This window comes from Ammospiza caudacuta, chromosome 6 (genome assembly GCF_027887145.1).
Source record: "Ammospiza caudacuta isolate bAmmCau1 chromosome 6, bAmmCau1.pri, whole genome shotgun sequence".
Classification (NCBI taxonomy): domain Eukaryota; kingdom Metazoa; phylum Chordata; class Aves; order Passeriformes; family Passerellidae; genus Ammospiza; species Ammospiza caudacuta.
The window spans coordinates 1,659,356-1,682,627 of NC_080598.1; the positions used below are offsets into that span (position 1 = coordinate 1,659,356).

Sequence of the window (23,272 nt, forward strand, 5' to 3'; positions counted from 1 at the left end):
CAGAGTTTGCCAAGTCATGTATGAACAAAAATGCTCCTGATGACGGTGTTACAGCTTGCTGCTGCTGCTGAGCAGGTATTATTGTGAAAAAGGTGTGAGCTTAGAAGCAGGTCCCGCTCTGGATTCATACAAGCAAAACCCAAATACCAGGAACTTGGAAGCCACAGGGCTTGCTGTGTGTTAGGACTAGTGAGGCAGGGAAGTGCTCACCTCAGTGCCAGGGAAATGTCTGTATAAGAGGAGATTCCACTAGGTCTGGAAGCATCCTAATTCCAGTCCCCTACCCAGGCTTCTTCCCTCTTTCTCTGTGCTAGGGGTTCCTTTTGTAGTGCCAGGGGCTCCAGATGTGCAAAGACAGAACAGGAGAAGTCCTGGTGCTGTGAGTGTGGAGAAGGGATGCAGCAGGTTCAGGGTCAAACCTGCTCCCCTCTCCCTTTGTGTTCCTGGGAGCAGGGGAGCTCTCCTGTTCTCTTTTTTCCCTCAGCTGCTCATCTCTCTCCCTGGATAGTCCCAGCAGGAGAATTTGTGCAGTGGCTGGGCGAGGAGGCTGACCCACAGCAGAGCAGAAGGTTTTTCCTGGGGCTGAGTGGATCACTTTCCCTGGTGGATGAGGTTCCCTGTTCCCACCAGAGTGCAGGGACACGGGTGAGATGCTGGATTGCTGGTTTCACAGCTGGGTCGCAGGAAGCCAGCTAAAAATACTCATGCAGAATCCATCCCAGGAAAAGTTTCCCTGGAAGTGTTGCTCTGATTTGGTCAGGAGGATGACTCATCTCTGGGCCTTTTCGTCTGAAACAGGAATTTTCCTGTGGTGGTTTGCAAAGATCACTTCTTTCAAAAGTTATGACGACTGTAAAAAAAAAAAAATCAGAGTGAAAGGGTAAATGTGGGAAAATGTCTTATGCCATTTAGTCTTTTTCAGATTGATTTTTCTTAGTTTGCCGTGTTTCTAAACAGGACATTCCATCCCAGTGGATTTCTGCCTGGCAATACAGGAGACCCTTCTTGTGGCTTTCAGCGACAAAGGAAAACCTGCCTGCTTGCCATGCATATCTGAAGGTTGGCTAGAGTAAAAATTACTTTTTTAAAATATATAGGTCACTTATATTAGAGGCCTGCTGTTTATTTTCTGTCTGCCCAACTATTAAAAAATATTTGGACTTGCTCCTTCTGTCTTTCTTTCCTTCTGTCTTCCTTCTGTCTTTTCCCTCATTGTCATACATTTTTGGAAGTCTCCCCTTTCCATTTGCTGTCTTGAAGGTAAAAGAACAAACACGTCAAATTTTTGTTGCTGTTGTGGCTGTTGACACAATTGCTGTGATTTTGGCGGGGATGGGAGGGGGAGGAAAAAAGGAGGAAAAAAATAAAAGACACCAGCCACATCCCTGATTTTATATTTCCATAGGAAAGCCCCAGTTACCCTAAGACAATGCTCGGCCTGAAAGGCGAACCCCGGTGTTTCTGGTCGCTGAGGTGAGCTTACCTACAAAGGAGCAGGGCACCGCATCAACACCCGCTGACGGAAGGTGCGGCGGAAGATGCCAAAACCCGTTCTGAGGATTTGGGGGGTTTTAATTGTTATTACTTATTTATTTTGTCATCTCGGTGGGCAGCGGGCGATGCGTGCTGCGGGGCCGGCCGTGTCTCGGCGGGTCGGGGGTCCCGGGGGGCTCGGGCTCAGTGACCCCGGCGGGGAGAGCGCAGCTCGGGGAGCCTTGTGCGGCACTTGGGAAATGCAGCAGCGCTCGCTCGCTCCCTCCCTGCCCGGGGGGGCGAAGTGCGAGGCAGCGGGAGGAGCCGTGCGTGTCTGTGTGTGTGTGTGTGTGTCTGTGTGTGTGTGTGCGAGCGAGCAGCGCCGTGGCCGCCGTGTTTCCTGGTGCCTGCTCCCTGACCCCAGTGGCAGCCCCGCTCACTGCACCGCGCCCGCCCTCGCCGCCGCCCCGCTGCCGCTGCCGCTCCCGCAGCCGGACCCGGAGCCGGAGCCGAGCCAGGGCCGCCGCTGCCGCCGCCGGGCGCCGCCGCGGGGTCGGGCGCAGGCTCTGCCCCGGCCGCGCCCCCGCAGCCCCATGGAGCGGCCCCGCTGCCCGCGCTGAAGCGTCCCCGAGCCGCCCGCAGCGGCAGCCGGCGGAGGGAGGGAAGGAAGGTGAGCGGCCCCGGGCCGGTGCCGGGAGCAGCGGGGCACGGCGGGGGCAGCGGCGCACAAAGCGGCGGGTTAGAGGTGCCGTGTCATGGGCGGCAGCGCGGGGGGGGCGGGCGGCAGCTCCGGCGGCGTTGGCGGCGCCGCTCCAGCCTCCCGCGAGCGAACAATGCTGGGGACGAGCGCGGCCGCCCGCGCCCCCGCCGTGACCGCCCGAGCCCGCCGGGTCGGGTCGGGTCGGGTCGGAGCGGCGGCCCCGGCGCTTCCCCGCAGCCCGGGCGGCGATGTCGGCGGCGCTGAGCGAGGCTGCCCTGCCCTGCTCGCTGCCCAGGCCGTGCCCCCGCTGCCCTCCGCCGCTGTGGGGCTGGCGGGGCGCCGGCGGCGCGGGGGGGGCCCGGGGGCGGGGGCGGCGTGCGGGGCCGGCGTTGCGGGGTCGGGGCGGGGGTTGCGGCGGCGGGGCCGGGAGGGTAGGCCGGGGAGCTTTGTGCTGGCTGGGGCCAGCGGGCGGGCGCGGGGACGGGGCTGCGGGCGCGGAGGGAGCCGGGGATGGGGGCGGCGGAGATGGGGGGGGACACGCCGCAAAAGTAAGGAGTGAAAGGCGGGTCGGCTCGGCGTTCCCCGGCGGAGTTGCCCCTCGCCCTTTCGCCGGCAGAGAAGCCGCTCTGAAACCGTGATCCCGGAGGCCTCAGACACTTGGAGCCTTCGGAGGGGTTGGGGCCGCGGTGCGGGGCTCGGCACGGCCGCAATAAAAAGCGGCGGGCATCAGCCCCCGCTCGCCCGCGGCTGCTGAGGAGTTCATGGCATCCCTCCTCCGAGCCGAGCCGAGCATCCTCCCCCCGCAGCCCTGTGTGTGGGTGCGTGGCACCGCGGGGCCGGGCGAACTTTGTGCGGCGCGGCACGTAGGGCGCAGACGGGGCAGCGCTGCCCGCGGTGCCGCGGGGCGGGGGCAGGGCAGGGCAGGGCAGGGGGCGCGGCGCGGGGGCTGCGGCGGCACACGCCGGGACGGGGCCGCGCCGGAGCCATTGGCCGCCCGGAGCCATCAATCACCGGGGGACGAGCCCGGGGCGGCCCGGCAGCCGGAGGTGGGCAGCGGCCGGGGGCCAGGTACCGGGGGAACGGGGCGGGGAGAGCCGGGCTCCGGCCCCGCCGTGGGCAGCGGGAGCGCGGAGTTGCGCGCAAACTGCAGCGCAGCATCCCGGGGAGCCGGGAGCGCCCCGCGGGCCGAGGCGCGGCCCCGGTGGGTGCAGCGGTGCCGTGTCGGTGGAGCAGCGCCCGGAGAGCGCACCGAGCGCCGCAAGGTGTTGACACGGGGTTAACCCTTCCCGGCTCCTGCCTTTCAGCCCGAGCCCAGCTAGAGGCGGATTTTTGAAATTCAGATGAGGGAGGCGTAAATATTTTATTTGGGGAAATGGTTTTTTCGCGTGCCTTCGTGTGAGCCGCTCTCTTGTGCGATGCAAGGCTGCATTGAAATTCACCTAGCTGGGCAGATTTCGTGGCAGTTTTTTGACAGGGTTTACAATTAGCTGAACTCTCGTTTGGGCCAGCCCTGCTCCGAAAAAGCGCCGGTTTGTACCTGTAAGGCTGGGCAGAGTGTACAATGGCACATCTCCTGTCTTGCTGCAAATACACGCTGCGAAAGAACAGCCTGTAGCTGGGAAAAGGCAGCGTGCTGAAAAAGCATCACTTGGGTCTTTAATATAGGCATTCTTACTTAAAACTGCCTCGAAAGGCGCAGAAGATATCACGCGTTGTTTTTTCTTTCATAGATGGGAAGATAATCCAACTTTTATTTTTTCGTACTCATCTCCCATGTGTAACCTTCAAGTAGTGCTCATAGTTGGAGAAAGAAGAATGGTAGCGATTCGAAGAAGTCTCTTTTAATTTCTTTTTTTCTTTTTTTTTTTTTTTAATTTTGGGCCTAAGATGCGTTTGTTTTAAAGTTTTGAAGTGTTCAGCTTCTATTTTCTTCAGAGACGTTCACAGTAAAGAAGGTAATAATTAGATACTTCTGATAGTTGAGCTGTAGTACTCTATGGAGTATTAAATGGAAATTAAGAGAATTGACACAGAAGCCAGCTTCAAATTATGTATTTTTTTTTACTTCCAGTCTGGCATGTTGTTGAATTTCATTTTTAAAGGATGCTTTGTTCAGCTTTGTCTCTATTTAAGTACAGATTTATTTTTAAGATTAAAGATTAGAACAATGGGAAGCAATTGCGGCTTATACACTTATAATCTGACTGAGAGTCAACTTAAAAGTATTTAATGCAGCTTTTTAAGTGCCCTCTTGTCATTTGTTTTATGCCAGTTAGTTGTAATTTCTTTCAGTAACATGGACTATTACAAACATTGTAAAAAATGCCTATTATCTTTATGTATAATTCATTCTCATGAAGAAATTAGATTTTTCTTCCATGAGTGAACTATAATATGAAATTTAATGTTCTGACCTTTCTTATGTTGGGTTGTTGAAAACAGTGTCATTTAGCTTTTTTGAAAGCTCAAGCATATTTTTGTTGTTGGTTTAATGCATTGTTTTATATTGTTGCTTTTAATTGCAGAAAAAAAAATAACATTATGCATGTAATTTTCACACTACTTCTTAACATATGAAGGCTCCAAAGTTCTTGCAGCATACAAGAAAAACTCTGTATTTTTTGCTCTGGGAGCTCTGATGGCCTGTCTTGTTAATGACAGTCATTTCTGTGGCAGGAAGATGTTTTCATTTGTATTTACTTCTCAGTGCAGGGCAATTATGCTGCTCTGCTCTGCTGTTGCTCACTCCTCGTAGTTTCTATCTCAAAAGAACAGCAGCACAGCAGTGCTTGGAACAGGACTGCAGTTTGAAGCAGGTGTTGTGTTTTACTGTTATGCAAAACAACACTGAAGTATAATTGTAAAGGAAATTCAGGAGACAGCTGCAAACTTGGCGTGGTAACCACTACTTTGTGTGAGCAGTTCTTGCAGCATCTTCTGCCGCATCTAGCACGGCAAAGATGTGTTCCAGCAGAGCTCACCCTTGCTGGTTTTTGCTGCTGAAACCTTATTCTCATGAGAGAGGTCCACCAGGTCTCAGAGGGGAGGACCATGCTGTGACCATGCTCTACCATCTCTAGTGACAGTTTTGAAATTGCTGCTTTTCCTTTTCATTTCATCTTCATCGTTTTTTTTTTTCCTTTCAATTTTTTCCCCTTGCTGTTTTTTTTTTTTTTCCTTCCAATGCTAAAGAAGATGAAGGTTAGAATCCAGTTACAAGAATGAAGGTTGCAGAATGCCTCAACCCAACCAACATATGGAAGCCTACATAGGCCTGAGGTGGTAAAATAGTAAAATAAATGGCCTATAGCAGGCCATCTGCCATTTGCGGAGCGTTTTCATCGTGCCTCTTGCCAAACTGGAAATTAATCTTTGTATTAAAAATATATTTTGAATACAAATCAAAGATTTCAAATGCTTAGCGTTATACATGGCAAGCACATTTCTATCTGGGAGCTAGAGAAGCCCAGGGAAGTTGCACTGGAAGAATATTGCTTGGCTGGATGCTCAAGGCTCTTCTCTTTCCCATCTCTTTGTCTTCCCAGTAAGCAAGGATTTACTTTTGTGAAATGCTCTCCAGACAGGGGAAGCCCACTCCTGCAGGTGGCAGCTGAAGGGAGGAATTTCAGAGAGTGGCGATTTCACCCAAGTCCTTGCAGCTGTGTCCCAGCTGAGGACCTGCCTCTAAACGGGGCTTCTACAGAGCTGCTCATCTTGGAATCCTTCGACCACGGGCTGATCCATTTCCACAGATGCCCTCTGAAAGGAAGGCAGCTTTTCTATATCATAACCTGAGGTGTCCTCAGTTATGGACCGCAGAAATCCAAGCTCGGATTTTGCGCGCGCAGCGGGGCGTGTTTGGGAGGTTCTGACTGATACCACAGCACACATCCAGGCCTAGCTCAAAGTGTGTTTAAGAGCACTCTGAAGAAGCCAAAGACAGGGATGCAGAGAGAGGGAAGAGCCTGTTTCTTTCATTTTACGCAGAAATGTTTATGTGTAAAATCTCGCTAAAGTCAGATAAATCGTTGCCGTCTGCTAACAGTGAGCCCAAACCAGTTTCAATGCTATAATAGGGATATTTTGTTAACATTGCCTTCATACTCGCCTTTCTCTGGGCACTCAAACACCTCGATTTGAGGGTATTGGGTGTGCCTTTTGCTGTGCAATTGTAACTGGTGTTCTTTGCATGAGTTTCTTGTAAGTTTCCCAGCTGTTCGTGTTCCACAGCCACAGCAGCTTGAAGTGTGCATGTTTGTGGAAAGCCTTTTGTCCTTCAGGAAGCTGGGTCCACCTGCGAGTTTTTCGTGGTTGCAATTAACAAGAGATGTTATTTAAAATCAAGGATACGAAATGGGGAGTATTTAACCGGAGCTTTCAACACAGATACTTTATTTCCCCTTCCCCCACCCCCTGAAGACAAACCCTTACTTTAAGCATTCATCCTTTGGATGTGTCTAATGATGATGGAGTTGGATGATGAGGTAATTAAAAAAAAAAAAAAAAAACCAACAAAATGAATAGTAATTCGTGGAGAGGGGTGATGGGTACATCGGGAATATAGAAAAAGATCTGAAATCTGCATGGAAGTCGGGAGAGCTTGGGAGCAGTGGGTCAGTGCGTGTTTACATCTCGTGGCTCACAGCAGCGTGCGCTGTCTGTCTCTCCCGGCAGAGGTCACGGAGTTGATGCGGAGCTGCTGGGAGCCGGGATCTGCCCGGAGCACGATGCCCTGCCCTGCCCCTGGCCTTGGCAAGCTGTGAGCTGCTCATGTCCATAAGGAGGAAGGATGGCTCATGGAATTCCTTCACAAGGCAAAGTTACCATAACGGTGGATGAGTACAGCTCCAACCCAACGCAGGCGTTCACGCACTACAACATCAACCAGAGCCGCTTCCAGCCTCCCCACGTGCACATGTGAGTATCCACTGCTGCTCCACGAGGGGCTGGAAAGCTGGGAAATTGCCTTGGCAGCCGAGAGGCAGAATGGTTAGCGGGTTTTGGCCCCGCTGTGTGCGAGCTGCGCTCCGTCCTCTCCTGGATGGAGGTGCCACCACCTCGGTGGGACCCAAGCTTGTCACTTCACTGATGTGGCTTCCACTCGCCTGAGGGACCCGTTGCTGTAAGATTTCAGCTCCCTTCCCCCAGCGCTTACACTCAGCTGCGAAATAGGCCTAATTGGGACTAATTGTCCCCCCCGATCAGTGAATCCTTTGTCCTGGCGGTGGCGAGCGGAACGTGTGCCGCATTCCACATTCCACCCGCAACCTGCCGCACAAAGGAGCCGGGGCTGCCCCGCGGCTCCTCCGGGGAGCTGCGAACCCTTCCAGCACCTCCCTGCGAGCTCCAGCCCGGGGAACACCGTGGGGAGAGGGGAGATGGAGGTTCCTTCCTCCTTCCCTCACCTCCTCCTTGCCGGCTGCCGTGGCACCCAGGGTCGGCACCTAGGCACAAAGGGCTGCTCGCTCAGCAAAGCACCGGTTCCAACTCTGAATTTCCTTCCCATTGTTCAGTGGGGTTTTTGATCTTTATCGGTTATTTGTGCCAAGGTTCTCTTTTTTTTTTTTTTTTTTTTTTTTTTTTTCCTTAGCATTAATAGACTGAAAAGCACGTGAAACTAAAACAAAGCCGACATCCCTGGACATCCTGCGAGCCATTGTTAGGCAGGATTTTGAACCATGTCACACTATTGAATTTGATAAGGATTTTGCATAATAAGGGGGGAAAGTTGTATGGTACTTCGTTGCATTTTTGTTATGTAGAAGCCTGCCGGAAGAGTCACAATGTAGGAGTTCAGCACCTTCTAATAGGATTTCGTGTGGTTACAATGTTCCTAAAGGCAACTTTAGGAAGGACGCTGACGAGTGTCTGTCTGTCGTGCATTCGCTTTTCAAGGTGGAAAACTTCCCATTAATTACGTTTGATTTGTTGCTGCCACGATGATGATGTAACTTTGATTTTTAGAAACATTTCCGCGTCTCGATTCACTTTTCAGACCTTTTGCCAGCAAATTTCTGTTGCGTGTTTTGCACTCCAGGCTGGGCTTCTGACTGACGTTAAGTACAAATCTTATTTAGAGAAGGAATTCAAAGCAAACAAAAGAAAATCAGAAAGCAGTTTTAAAGTACCCCTTCCTATGGCTATTGACTTCAGCGGGAGCTGAATTTAGGACTAAGTGTGGTGTTTAACACTGTAAAAATTGCTTATGCTTTGTTTAAAAACCTCAAACATCCAGGCACTCCTCTAAGGGATAGTGTAAAATGATACTGACTTGATGGATGTCGTGAAAGATACTTGTTTGGAAAAACCCCGTAGCTGAAATAAACACTGAAACTTCAAAGTACCGACAGAATTTTAAATAATTTTAAACTTAAATATTACAACTTTCTTAAAATCAGAAATTCTGGTTCAGCAGAGGGTGTGGCACATGAAAGGGAGATCAAAATTTTGAAAAACTGGCAATGAATTAGTCTCAGATTGCCAATGGGAGCAGAGATAGAAATGTTCCAGTGCAGGAGCTGAGTCCAGGTGCAGGTCTGGATAGCAAACACAGATTTTAGAAAACTTGTTGAGAAAGGAGAGAGGGGGGATCCTCCACCAGGTGAACAGCAAGGAAGGGAAGATCTGGGTGTGCCGAGGGTTTGTGTGATGTGAGAAACAGAATTATTGCTGGGGGGGAGACTGGATTATGTGGTAGCCTCAGATGGAGCCTTTATTTGGCTTCTTAATATATTGTAATGGAAGTTTTGTGTGTTCATCTGAAAGAGGCTGTCATCAAGTGAGAAATCTTAACAGAAAATTGGTAAAAGCAGTATTAACAAAGAAACCATGATCTTTTTACCGTGTTCTGGTTCTGTTAGTGCTACATTGCTGCAGCTGCCAGGATTGATTTGATTTGGTTTTATAGTCTGCTTTTCTTTGTTGCTCTCTTTTAAAGTAATGCATCTGTGTGGTTTGCTGGTTTCTTTTTCTTGTGTTTTTCCTAAGAGGGAGTTTGAAGAGGCTTTGTTCTCTAGTGAAAAATTTATTTTAAATATCATGGGATGAAGAGAAGTGAGTGGAACAACGTGGGGGCTGAGTTTTGTGCCCTGTATGTGGGCAGCAGGGCAATCTGTTGCTGCAGGACATCAATCAGGAGCTGGGGGCAGCTTAAGGACAGCGTTCTTTGCCGAAGGAAATATTGGTTTTAGAAGTAATTTCTTTATGGATATGCACTGCAAAGGTGAGAACTGGTTTCTTGGCCTACACTGAGCCATTTGCAAGGTCCTGTATCCTCCGGGCCTGACTCTGATTTTACAGAGAGTAGAGGAGAACCCATGGAATACCACCAGCATAAATCTGGTGAGTAAGGCGCTACTTTGCCACTTCACATGTCCTGGGCTCCTTCTCCCACTTTTATTTTGTGCCTTTCATGTAGTTCAGTCAGCTGGGATAGAGTTCTCTTGTCTTTATATGTATTTTTTATACTCCTTAGTCAATTTATTTAAGCATAGTCACAGTTAAAAACAGAATATTTATTACAGCTCCCTTTGCTTGTGCTGGCAGCGACAGCAGTTTTGTCTGTGCAACTTTTGAATCAGTTTGTCCAACCATTTAATTTCATTTAATTTCATTAAGTTTCATTTCATTTTGTTTCTCTACTAATTAATGTTTGAACAGGTATTCTAAAGGCAATTTTGCTGCACAATTGTTTTGCATAAAGAGACATAATCTTAAATATTATCTTGAAGCGATGCTCCCACCCTCAGGTTTCAGTTACTTAGATACAGTTAGACTGTAACTTATATTTTAGACTGTAACTTTTAGTTACTTAGGCTGTTACAAAGTGCTTGTATTTGATTACTTTGTCCAGTTAATGTTTACTTTCTGTTAGGTTTAATTTACAGCATCACTTCAGTTCCCTGCTTTTAAGGGCAGCTGCAAAATAATAAAAAATAGCTAAAAATATAGCTATAAATAGCTATAATATAGTGATTAATATTATAGCACCTATAATATGCTTCTCTGTGCTTCATGTTGATGATTATTCTTTTGAAAGTTTTCATACTTTCAAATTTTTTTGGCAAGCATTGTGATTTAAAGAGGGAAGTGCTTCTTGCTCCTTAGGTGTATAAGAATACGTTTGAGGGGTTTTTTGGGTGTTTGTTTGTTTATTTTTAAACTAAACCAGCTTTTTAAGCCCATTTAGACTTTTAAAATATTCTGTATGAGGCTGCTAGCAGTGGTACCCACAATACCAGGATGCAGCCTGGGGACAAATCAAAGTGAAAAACTCCTTCCTTAATTTTTAAAGAGAAAAAGTCTTCCTGTTGAGGTGCAACAGCCCATTTACTTGCAGGGGGAAAAAAAAAACAAAACGGAGAAGAGTGAAATAAACCTGGTGTTTCTATTATGGAAAATACACCTTTGGACAGGCCTGTCTGCTGAGGATGAGGGAGTTTTGTGAAGGTAAAATTATAAAATAGCTGTAGGCTTTTGGAGTAGTGGTGGCTTCTTTTTTTAGAAAAGTTTCACTGCATATTCACACTTTGTTATGGTTTAAATTCAATAATAGGGGAGTGAGGAAAAACAGGGGTTTCTGTGCCAGAGCAAAAGTCCTCTAAATAAGTTTATTCATAGCTGGAGATAGATTTTTCAAGCTGCAACTGTATAATTTTACTGCCTTTTCTGCACTAGAGCAATCCATCATGTGAATGTTCTTATTGTAAAGAGTATAAGCATAGTTTTATATTGGTAGAAATATATGTCTGGATGAATAAAGTATGCAAATGTCTGTGTGTAAATATATATAAAAATATGTATATAAATATCTATATATCTATATATAAATAGAGAAAAATATGTATATATAGATATATATGTATATATCTATACATATATACGTATATATATTTATACTTATATATTTATATATATAAAAAGCTGAAACTTCAAAGTAGGGTACAGTGACAGAATTTTAAATCATTTTAAACTTTAATACTGCAACTTCCTTAAAATCAGAAATCTAGTTAAAATTTTTGCTTTAAAATCAGAATATAATAATAAAAAAATAAAACCACAGCTTTTTGATCATAGAAGGAAAGACTTTCAGCTGTGATGAAACTTTACATTGTTAGAATCTTTTTAGACTACTCACCTTGACAAGACAGGATCTTGGTTTATTGTTTTTTTATTTTCCTTTTCTTTTCTTGGGGAAACCATCCTGCATGTAATGAGCTTTATAACCTCCCCCTGAGATTAGTGGGAAATCATGGACTTGATTTGCAGCAGCCTGGATTTTTGTTTCATGTGCGGTGTGTGATATTTGGCATTAGCAAAATATGAACTCATTTGACATTTACCGAAAAGTGGAGCTGGTACATGCAATGTTATTGGTTGAGAAAAAAGGAGATTCAGTCTGACAGCAGTCAGTATATATATATATATATATATATATATATATATATATATATATATATATATAAAAATATACATAAGACATATATATGATATATATAAATATATATCATATATAATATATATTCTATATATATTATATATAAAACTATATAAAATATATTTTTATATATAAAATGTATATGATATATATTTTATATAAAATACATGTATTTTTATATTTATTATATATATTTTGTATATATTTTTATATATAATATATTTAAATTTTTTTTACAAAAACATACACAGCTTATAACCATTCAGGTTTCTCTTCACTACTGATTTTACCAGATAAATAAATATTTATTTGTTATTAAGTAAATAAATATAGAATTACATATTTATCATAAATATATCTAGTATAAAATTATCTATTATAAAATTTAATATTTCATATTATTTATTACAAATATTTATTTCTAGTTTTATATATGTGTATATAATATACATTATAATAAATAGATATTTATTATAAATAGATAAAAAATAGTCTCTGAAACAATCAAGTGACATTTAAGTTGTGGAAATAGGAATGCTTTGAATGAGTGCACTTAAACCTGGGATTTTTTCCTGGGCTCCTGGCTCATGCTCAGCTCACCTTGGTGCAGGTTTAGTCATTAAGAAAACTCTCCCTGATGCCTGTCCACATTTGTGTGGGTGAAGATCTCTGCCATCTCCCTGATTTTTACACTGTTCAGCGTTACTTGTGCAAAAATCTAAGCAGCACCTAAGTTCTAAACTTAAATTTTAGGTGTAAAATGAAAATAATTTTTTAAAAAGGAGCTGAACTAATTAGGGATGCTGGGGTGTGGAGCATACTGCAAGTGTTCATACAGTGGTGGTGTAAGGCTCAATTTTGTAATTAAAATTCAAATTTAGGCCCCTTGTATTGAGTTTATACAGTGCAGTCATCATATGCTAAGCACTCTTGAAAAATTGATTAAATTCCTGACCTTTCTTTTTGTCATTGTAAAAAAGAGTAATACCAACTCTACCTTTAAAAAAATGGCCTGACATCCCTGGAATGCTGTAAAAGTGCCAATATTATTATTATTATTATTACAATAAATGTAGGACAGGTTTAAAATAATTTATTTTTGTCACCATTGCCCTGTTATTACTGTCTTGGCACATCACCCTGCCCTAAGCCAGAAGCCAGGTGTGCTTTTAGGTGGGGATTAACCCCTTTTGTGCTGGGGGACCAGGCTGCCAGAGCAGTTTGTGCCTGTCAAAACCAATCCATCAGTGTTTAGGGGGAGATCCTTGATACAAGGAGAGGCTTCAGGGCTGGATCTGCTGCTCCTGCCTGCCCTTGGAGAGGTGGCAGAGCCTTTGGGGGCTGCAGGATGGACACTGAGTCTGCCAAACCCAGGAAATCCCTCTGGCTGCCCTGGATGGCTCCAGCCCCTGCCAGGGGGCTCAGAGACCTTGGCAGAGCGCCCAAGACCCCTGTGCCTCTGATTTTGACCCGTAGAAACAATTACCAACCTTATATGAGGATTTACTAGCCATGAAAGTTTAAGCAGAATGACAGTTAGTTTGTCACAGAGTGAAAAGTAGAATTTTGGGGTTTTTAGAATGGGGGCTCAAAGTGCCAAGATGGAAGAATTTGGGTGTGCCTTGTCCTTCTTTCTCCTTCCTAACCTCCATCTTCTGAGCAATGGTGGCACTTTTAGATTAGTTTAAAGTAGAGACAGACTGGCTAACACAGGTGATAGGTATTAGAAAATTATTGTAAATAAAGTACACATAGTTTTTAGTATAAAAAGACAACTCTGCCCTGAAGGCAGTCAGTGTCAGACAGACCTCACAGACTGGACAGACCTCAGCAGGTCAGAGAAAGAATGTTATAGATAACAGAAAATAAACAACCTTGAGAACCAGAACAGGAGAATCCTGACTCCTTCTTCAGTTGCAGAGCTGAGAAAAGAGGCTCTGACACATCTCGGGGCCATCCTGACCACAGGGACCCCTGGGAACAGTCCAGGGTACAAATGTCCTTCTAGTGTGGTGGGGATTTTGGTTTAGTTGGATTTTTGTTTTGGTTTGATTTTGTTTTGTTTGGTTTTTTTTTTTTTTTTTTTTTTTTTTTTTTCCAATGAGCTTCTTCCAGTGATCCCTCTCCTGGTGTAGCCAAACCAGTGGAGGGTCACAGGGGCAGCCAGCACAGGGAGCTGGCTTAGTGTCATCTTAACTTGCTGGATTTTTTTTTTTTTTGTTTTTTAAATATCTTCAGCATTTAACATATTGGTTTATATTGTGGTGGGTCTGGCAGTGCTGGATGAATGGCTGGAGTTGATAATCCAGCCTCAACAAATCCATAATGCAGTCATAATTAGCTTCTTCCTAATTAAGAACAACCACACAAAAGTTAAGCTACAGCACAGCGCCTAAAAACTGCAGCCTTCATGGCCCACATCAAAACTGGAAATAAATGGGAAAGGCTTGAATTTCCAAACCCCAGCAAGCAAGCTGTTTGCATCTGCTGAAATAGCTGCCATGAATTATGTGCTTCTGGATCCACCAGCGGGCAGGGAGAGGAGGAAGGGGTTCACCTTTGGTGCAGAAATAAGACTGAGGAAGATTTTTCTTGATGAAAACGTGCTGTTAAAACACCTTGTGGAGTCAGCCTGGCTGCTGTTGCTAAACCCTGAGAGGGAGGGAAGAGAAGTTTTTTTGTGTTCATGTGTGTTGGTGCTGCAGAGAAGCCTTCAGGTCACAAACACTTTATCTGCAGGGCCCCACTCAGTAGCTGAGCACTAGAAAAGGAAATTTTCATTGCATGATCTGGCTCCATGGTGTTGACTATTTCGTGGTCAGTCACACTGAGACACAGCTGAGCTGCACTTCCAGGTTTATGCACAGCACACAAATGTGTGTGTGTCTCCCAAAAACCTTTTGGGGGAAGGTGTGATGGGATGTGGCCAGGAATGCTGTGTGCAGCAGGGGCTCCTGCCACAGCACCTTGTGCTCACCCAGGGAACTTTTCTGTGAAGCAGTTTCACAAAAATGATGGAAATATGTTGCAATCAGGATGTCGTACTGTCACTGGAAACTTGTGAATTTCTTTTTTTTTTTTTTAAATACCAGGACAGTAGGGATGTGGAATTCTTGTGGAATTGTTGTGGAATTATTCTTGCAGAATTGGAGCAGATTCTCGCTTTTATTTAGTGCGTGAAGGGTGAGGCACAATCTGTCCTGTGAAACAACTCCTAGAGAGTGGATTCCCAAACAGAGAGTTAACAGCTGAACCTGCAGGCCCCACACTGCAAATCCCACTGCAGAAATTTTGGCTCCTGGTTCTCTCCCAGTGGCAGGATGAGGCTGCTCTTCCCTGGCAGCAGTGGTGAGGGAGCTGCTCCCCTTGCTGTGACACCAAGTGCTGTGGCTGCCTACCTGTCACACATCTCACTCTTTTCTTCTGCAAACCCTCGCTGGAATTTTTTTGGTTTTGGGCAAATAAGCAGAAGGAAAGCCCTGTAAATAATGTGAGTTTAGATGTCTTTAGATGTGTTGTTGTGATGGTGTTCACAGGGGTCTCAGGTTGAGGGAAGAGATGAGGATCTGACTCCATGTTTCAGAAGGCTTGATTTGTTATTTTATGATATATATTACATTAAAACTGTACTAAAAGAACGGAAGAAAAGGTTTCATCAGAAGGCTGGCTAAGAATAGAATCAGCAAGAATGATAACAAAGGTTTGTGTCTCGGCTCTCTGTCCGAGCTAGCTGGGCTGTGATTGGCCATTAATTAAAAACAACCACATGAGACCAATCACAGATGCACCTGTTGCATTCCACAGCAGCAGATAATCAATGTTTACATTTTGTTCCTGAGGCCTCTCAGCTTCTCAGGAGGAAAAATCCTAAGGAAAGGATTTTTCAGAAAAGATGTCTGCGACATGTTATATGTTAAATTTTTATATGCAGCTCGCTTATGTTTGATGCAAGTTTAGTGCTGCAATAAGTTTATTTCAGAAGTGATCAAGTGTTGGTTGTGGATGTTGATTTTTTTTGGTACTCAGTGTCGGCATGGTAATTTTTTGAGTTAACATTTCTGATCTTGAGCTCCCAGAGGTGGCTTAAGTTTGGAGTCAGTGGCCTAACATCATGGAAAAAATTCAGAAATGGAGGGCTAGCCTGTCTCCCTGTCAAAGGAACACTTGAACAGCTTGCCTTTTGGATTCTGTGACATGCCACAGTGTAACTTGAGAAAATAAATGCTTTTAGGCCCAGCAGAAGTACAGTGAGGCAGGGATGTGCCTGTAAAACATCTCAGAATGTCTTCAGAGCATCTCTGGGCAGTGAGCTTGTGAAGCTGCTGCTGGCAAGGCAGAGCCCAGCCTGGTGCTGCGTGGGCAGTCCCCCCTGTCCTGCATGGGGAAATCATTCCCTGCGTAATTCACCATTTCCTGAGTCCCTAGGAGTGGATTTTCCAGCGAGCTGTGAGTTTTGCTCCTTGGAGCAATGACTTCTTGTTTCCAGCGGTTTGACTCATACTTGGCACGTGCAGCTGCAGTTTTATGGCCTCGAGGAGGTTGTTGCTGCTTGCAGAGGGCCTGAGAGTGGCTCTGAGCTCTTCCCTGTGGTGTGAGTGAGCATCAGAACAGTGCAGAAGAGGCTGCATGCATGCACATCCTTCCTGGCACCTGCTTCACAAGGTACAGCTTGTTTGCTGGGGTTTGGAAATTCAAGTCTCACCCATTTCCTTTCAGTTTTGCCGTGGGCCATGGAGGTTGCAGTTTTTAGGTGGTGCACTGCAGCTGAAGTTTTGGTTTTGTCCTGTTTTTTTTTTTTTTTTTTTTTTTTCCAATGAGCTGCTTCCAGTGATCTCTATCCTGGTGTAGCCTCACCAGTGGTGGGTCTGTATATCTGAGTATCTGTGTGGTAGTTTTTAATTAGGAGGAAGTTGTGACTGAATTATCAATTTGTTTAGGCTGGATTATCAACTCCAGCCATTAATCTAGCACTGCCAGACCCACCACAATATAAACCAATATGTTAACTAAAAAAAAAAAAAAAAAGTTTAAAAAGCTAAATTTAAATGTTAAAAAATTTTTAACCAATATGTTAAAAAAATCCAGCAAGTTAAGATGACATGAAATAAAACAGGGAAAATGTGTGCATTTAAAATACTGAAGTCAAACCAATTCTGTCTCATGGTAAATGAGACTAGACCCCATTTAATGGTTTTTATTTTGCTGCCTTTTTCAGACAAAAAGCTAGGGTAGGATAATCTTGCACCCAGGAACATTCCTGGATCAGTACCAAGTGGTTGGAGGAGCAGAAAACAGCAAGTTTGGGTTCCAAACAATAAAGTTTAGGTACCTGGCATTGCAGTCATTTTATTTATCTCCTAAAGAGTTGGCCGTAAAGCCTGGTCATGACCTCAATAAAGCTGGAGGTTCCCCCAGCCCTGGGAGCTTGTGTTGATCTATTGGAAGGAAGGATAGCTCTACAGGGAGACTTAGAGTCCAACAGGATGAAGTTTAATCAGTCCAAGTGCCCAGTTCTACATTTTGGCCACAGCAATCCCCTACAACGTCCCAAGCTGGGGACAGAGTGGCTGGACAGTGCCCAGGCACAAAGGGACCTGGGGGTGCTGCTCCACAGCCAGCTGGACATGAGCCAGCAGAGTGCCAGGTGGGCAAGAGGGCCAATGGCTCCCGGCCTGGATCAGGAATGGTGAGGCCAGCAGGAGCAGGGAGGCCATTCTGCCCCTGTGCCTGGCACTGTGAGGGCACACCTGGAGTGCTGTGCCCAGCCCTGGCCCCTCAGGCTGGGAAGGACCTGGATCAGGAATGGTGAGGCCAGCAGGAGCAGGGAGGCCATTCTGCCCCTGTGCCTGGCACTGTGAGGGCACACCTGGAGTGCTGTGCCCAGCCCTGGCCCCTCAGGCTGGGAAGGACCTGGATCAGGAATGGTGAGGCCAGCAGGAGCAGGGAGGCCATTCTGCCCCTGTGCCTGGCACTGTGAGGGCACACCTGGAGTGCTGTGCCCAGCCCTGGCCCCTCAGGCTGGGAAGGACCTGGATCAGGAATGGTGAGGCCAGCAGGAGCAGGGAGGCCATTCTGCCCCTGTGCCTGGCACTGTGAGGGCACACCTGGAGTGCTGTGCCCAGCCCTGGCCCCTCAGGCTGGGAAGGACCTGGATCAGGAATGGTGAGGCCAGCAGGAGCAGGGAGGCCATTCTGCCCCTGTGCCTGGCACTGTGAGGGCACACCTGGAGTGCTGTGCCCAGCCCTGGCCCCTCAGGCTGGGAAGGACCTGGATCAGGAATGGTGAGGCCAGCAGGAGCAGGGAGGCCATTCTGCCCCTGTGCCTGGCACTGTGAGGGCACACCTGGAGTGCTGTGCCCAGCCCTGGCCCCTCAGGCTGGGAAGGACCTGGATCAGGAATGGTGAGGCCAGCAGGAGCAGGGAGGCCATTCTGCCCCTGTGCCTGGCACTGTGAGGGCACACCTGGAGTGCTGTGCCCAGCCCTGGCCCCTCAGGCTGGGAAGGACCTGGATCAGGAATGGTGAGGCCAGCAGGAGCAGGGAGGCCATTCTGCCCCTGTGCCTGGCACTGTGAGGGCACACCTGGAGTGCTGTGCCCAGCCCTGGCCCCTCAGGCTGGGAAGGACCTTGAGACGCTCGAGCACATCCAGAGGAGGCAACGAGGCTGGGGAGGGGCTGGGAGCACAAACCCTGTGAGGAACCCCTGAGGGAGCTGGGGGTGTTTAGCCTGGAGAAGGGGAGGCTTAGAGGTGACCTTATTGCTCTCTACACCTTCCTGAAGGGAGGCTGCAGACAGCTGGGGTTGGTCACTGACAGAACCAGAGGACACAGTCTCAAGCTATGTCAGGGAAGGTACAGGTTGGATATTAGGAAAAAAATTTTCACTGGAAGAGTAATACAGTACAGGAATGCTCTTGCCAGGGAGGTGGTAGAATCACCATCTCTGTGTCTTAAAAAAAGACTGGCCATGGCACTTGGTGCTATAGTCTGGTTGAGGTGTTAGGGCATGGGTTGGACTCCATGATCTTAGAGGTCTCCTCCAACCTCATTATTCTGTGATTCTGTGTGTGCTGCAGGATCTGCTGCTGCTGGCACTCGGGGCTGGGCCATGAGCTCTGCTGCAGCTTTCAGAGTGGAGCAGAGGATGGCTGCAGAGCAGCTGATCATCCAGAATTCATCATCCCCATTATCCAGAATTCACCATCCTCAGACACAGTTGTCCTCTTCATAACTGATAGATCAGGCCCTTTTTATTTCTGCTGCAAGTTCACCTGTGTTCTCCACTGACAGAGAGATGCTTGCCCTTATTTTTATGTGCCCTATTTTATAGTGGGCTTATTTTCTAAATTTAAATCATTATGTGGAGGGGAGTGATGAATAAAATCCCAACTGTCTCCTGTTTTTCCTAAAAGATTATTTAAATTACTGTGCAGTGTAGTGTCTTTCAAGGTTTGCTTTTGTCACAGGCTGTGAATTTCATGTTCCCAGACCCTCTCTTCCTTTCACCCTGGCTGGCATTAGAGCTACAGAGGATTCTGCTGGATGTTGACATGGGAAAAACCAGCACCAGAGAGGCTTCCTTGCAGCAGAGTCTCCACTTACAGCAGTGGGCATTAACTTATATCCAGCACATCAGACTTAAAAACACAGGGCCATTAAGGGGAGCTCTCCCTTCCCAGGGGGGCAGCAGATGGAGAGAGGCTGGGGGAGGGCAGGGGGAAGGAAGGAGGGTGTGAGATGGAGGGGCTGGCTCTGATGGAGCTGTAAGCCAGCAAACTTGCTGTTTGCCGCGTTGACAATTTCCCTGGGATAAGGGATGGAGTGTAGTGGCTGTGAGCAGCAAGGTCAGCACATCACTCCTCAGTGTTTGCCTATTCCATCATTTGGTAGGAAGGAAAAGGTGCCACACCAGTCCATCTTCCCTCCTGCTCCTCTCATACAGGCAGCACAAAGAGAAGAAAAAAATAATTACTTTTTAATTACTCCAGGCTTCCTCCTTTCTTAAAGCCACTTGGACCAGTGGGTTATTTGCTTTTCTGTGAATGGTGAAGGAATAGTTTTGGGGAAAATCATGTTCATAATTAAAATTTGATATCAACCAGCATTTAATAAATAGGAACTTTGTCCTATACTTGTCCTCTGATCTCCTCAGTGTTTGGCTATTCCATCAGTTGATGGGAAGGAGAAGGTGCCAGTCCATCTTCCCTCCTGCTCCTCTCATACAGGGAGCACAAAGGAGAAAAAAAAAAATCATTACTTTCTAATTACTCTTGGTTTCCTCCTTTCTTACAGCCATTTTTGGCCAGCAGTGAGCATTTACAGTGGGTTATTTGCTTTCCTGTAAAAATCCTGGGGAAAATCATGTTCAGAATTAAAATTTCATGTCAGCCAGCGTATTTAATAAATAGGAACTTTGTCCTATACTTGTCCTCTGATCTCCTCAATGTTTGGCTATTCCATCATTTAATGGGAAGGAAAAGGTGCCACACCAGTCCATCTTTCCTCCTGCTCCTCTCATACAGGGAGCACAAAGGAGAAAAAATCATTACGTTGTAATTATTTCAGGCTTCCTCCTTTCTTTCACTTTGGACCAGTGGGTTATTTGCTTTCCTGTGAATGGTGAAGGAATAGTTTTGGGGAAAATAGTGTTCAGAATTAAAATTTCATGTCAGCCAGCATATTTAATATATAGGAACTTTGTCCTATTCTTGTGAAATGCAGTGATTAGTGACATCATTATTGCTTCCAGTGGGACAGGACCTGCCACTTAAAAATACCAGATTAAGCAGCTCCCTCACTTTTAAGCAATGATTTTTTTTCAAGGACTTATTTTCTCTGGCTGTTAGCAGTGTGGATATAAGATTATGGTAATTGACAGATATTAAGGAAGAGGGAAATTTTATCTTTGTGGTGTGTTTATTTTGTAAATTTAAAGTCATCCAGGCATTCACTTTTCCTCTTGGTGCAAAGCAGTGAATAAATTCAAACTAAATAAACACACAATCATATATGAAAAAAAATTATATATAACCTGGGTGTAATTTTTGAATTACTTGAAAATTTATATATATAATTGTTTTATTTTGATAATCTCTCTCTTGGCATTAGATTGATTTAAAAATGTAGAATGAAGGCTTTGTTTTCTTTGAGTGAGGACAGAAAGGAAATCCCTGGTCTCAAGGAGTTAGAATGGTCTGAATTTGGGGGGGGGATTTTGTCTTGTCTTCTGGCTCATTCATTTTAGATATCATTATTACAGAGCGTATTTTCCTCAAAAGAATCCTTGCATCCGGTCTAGATTGTCAAGAGAAAAATATTAATTGAGGTTGAAAATGAGGTTTGGATCACCTGGCTTCCTTGAGAGTCTGTTCATGCCATCACTTCGTGCTGTCACTGCTTTCAGTGAGTGCTCCTCTCAGCAGTTTTACAGATGTCATTCCAGGGCACGAGGAAACCTCTTGTGAATCACTCATTCAGTGGAGAGTTAAAAGGTATGGACTGAAACTCCTGGAGCCAGGAAGCTGGCAGAGGGGTTTTTTTTGTTATTAATTAGTTCAAATTAAATTATTAGTTCTTATTAATTAGTTCAAATGAAATGGGGTCCTGTAGAAGATTTGGAATAGATGTGGCAATTTTCTGTATATTTGTATATATAAAGAGACAGTGCCATTTCTTTGGGTCCAGACACTTATATAATAAAATACAGGAGGAGTGAACTGGAGATGACGAATAAATGGAAGTAGAGAAATGTATAAATGATCTCAAATGCCCAGAAATAATTTGAGATAAGCTGTTGGCCTGAGGTGAAGCTCCTATCACACCTAGGACCTATATTTATTTATTACGATTTTACTGTCTGCATATGGGTTTAAAGACTTTCCTGCCCTAGCATGAAGTGCAGCAGTGTGAGATATATATGTATATATGATATATATTGCTGTATTGGAATCTGTCTTTTGTGTCTTTGTATGTGTTTCACTATTTTCCTAACAAAAAGGGTTTTTTAGATTTGGAACTTCCAGACTTATGCCTTGTTGTTGTTTGCACGGAAGCACAGTCATGCTGACCAAGAGGATGTTTATAGAAATTACAGAAGAATATTTTCTTGTGTTGTCTTGGTTTTTGTGGGGTTGTTTTTGTTTTTTTTTTAAGGCATCAAATGGCCGTCAGTGGGGTAGAATTTTTGTTTGTTTACTGTGTTATTAGATAATGAGCTCTAAATGAAAAATCAAGCATCCTGCCAACTGTCCTCTGCATTCATACAGCACAGACAGTGCTGACAGGTGTGCTCAAAGAATTTAGGGATCTTTATTTTCTCCCTATTTTCAAAACAGAAAAAGGCAAAAATTTAAGAATTTAAATGTCAATTCTCTGATGGTATAACCAAAATAAAATATAACATATAATATAGCATATAACATAACACCAATATAACATAACACCAATATAACATAACACCAATATAATATAACACCAATATAATATAACACTAATATATTATAACACCCATATAACACCAATATAATATAGCACCAATATAATATAACACCAATATAATATAACACCAATATATTATAACACTAATATAATATATTATAACACTAATATAATATAATATAATATAATATAATATAATATAATATAATATGATATAATATGATATAATATTATATGATATGATATAATATATGATAGGATATAATATGATAGGATATAATAGGATATAATATATAATGTACATTATAATATATAATGTATGATATGATATAATATGATATGATATAATATGGTATGATATAATATGATAGTATAGTATATAACAGTATATTTTATAATATTATTTAATATATAATATTATAGATATAAAATATAATAAACACATTATAATATTTATATAATAGAACATCCAAATAATATAATACATAATATAATATAAAATATAATATACATAATTCAATGCAATATTTATATAATATAATATCCATTTAATATAGTGTAATATAATATGATATAAATATATAAAAGTAATTTAAAAATAGATATAATAATCTGATTTTAGCAGCATCCCAAAAGCTGTAGACGAAACATTTGAATGGAGCATGAAAAAGTTTCTTGAACTGCCTTAGTTTCCACTTAGTTTACTTGGACTGAGGACCTGGGGCAGTGCTGATCAAGAAGCCAGGCATATGGATGGCTCTGCCTCAGAGAACTATGGAAGAGAGAGTAAAATGTAGGCTGTCACAGGTGGGTGGAGCAGTGACCACACAGGGCACAGCAAAAACCTTTCCCTATTTGCGTTGCTGTCGTGGTTTTTGGTTTGTTAATTTAAGATTTCTTTAATTTTGAGATTTTTTTAAACTAATGTGTTGATGAGTGTGGCGGGTTTTAGTGTTGGTTATTTACTTAGGTACTTATTTTTTGTTGTGAGGTAGGATGACAGAACTAGGAGAAAGGTAAAGTAGGCTTAATATTTTAAAAGGGGATAGAGAAAAGTTTATTAGATGACCAATAAATGGAAGTAGAAAAATGTATAAATGATCTCAAATACCCAGAAATAACCTGAGATAAGCTGTTGATAACTGAAAGAAGAAAAAGTAGTAAGAATCACAACAAATTTTTAGAATACTTCTCTTTGCAACTTTTTTTTTTACTGGTAATGTAAAGA

General features: G+C 44.4%; 1 protein-coding gene across 1 annotated transcript in view; it reads left to right on the plus strand.

Moving 5' to 3' along the window:
- The first annotated feature begins 2,016 nt into the window (after positions 1 to 2,016).
- MPPED2 (metallophosphoesterase domain containing 2) overlaps positions 2,017 to 23,272 on the plus strand; it is a 129,815-nt gene continuing 108,559 nt past the window's right edge. Inside the window, exons 1-2 of the mRNA XM_058807440.1 lie at positions 2,017 to 2,143; positions 6,848 to 7,090. Coding sequence (XP_058663423.1) covers positions 6,963 to 7,090 — 128 coding nt within the window. The 5' untranslated portion in view covers positions 2,017 to 2,143; positions 6,848 to 6,962. The remainder of the gene's footprint in view (positions 2,144 to 6,847; positions 7,091 to 23,272) is intronic.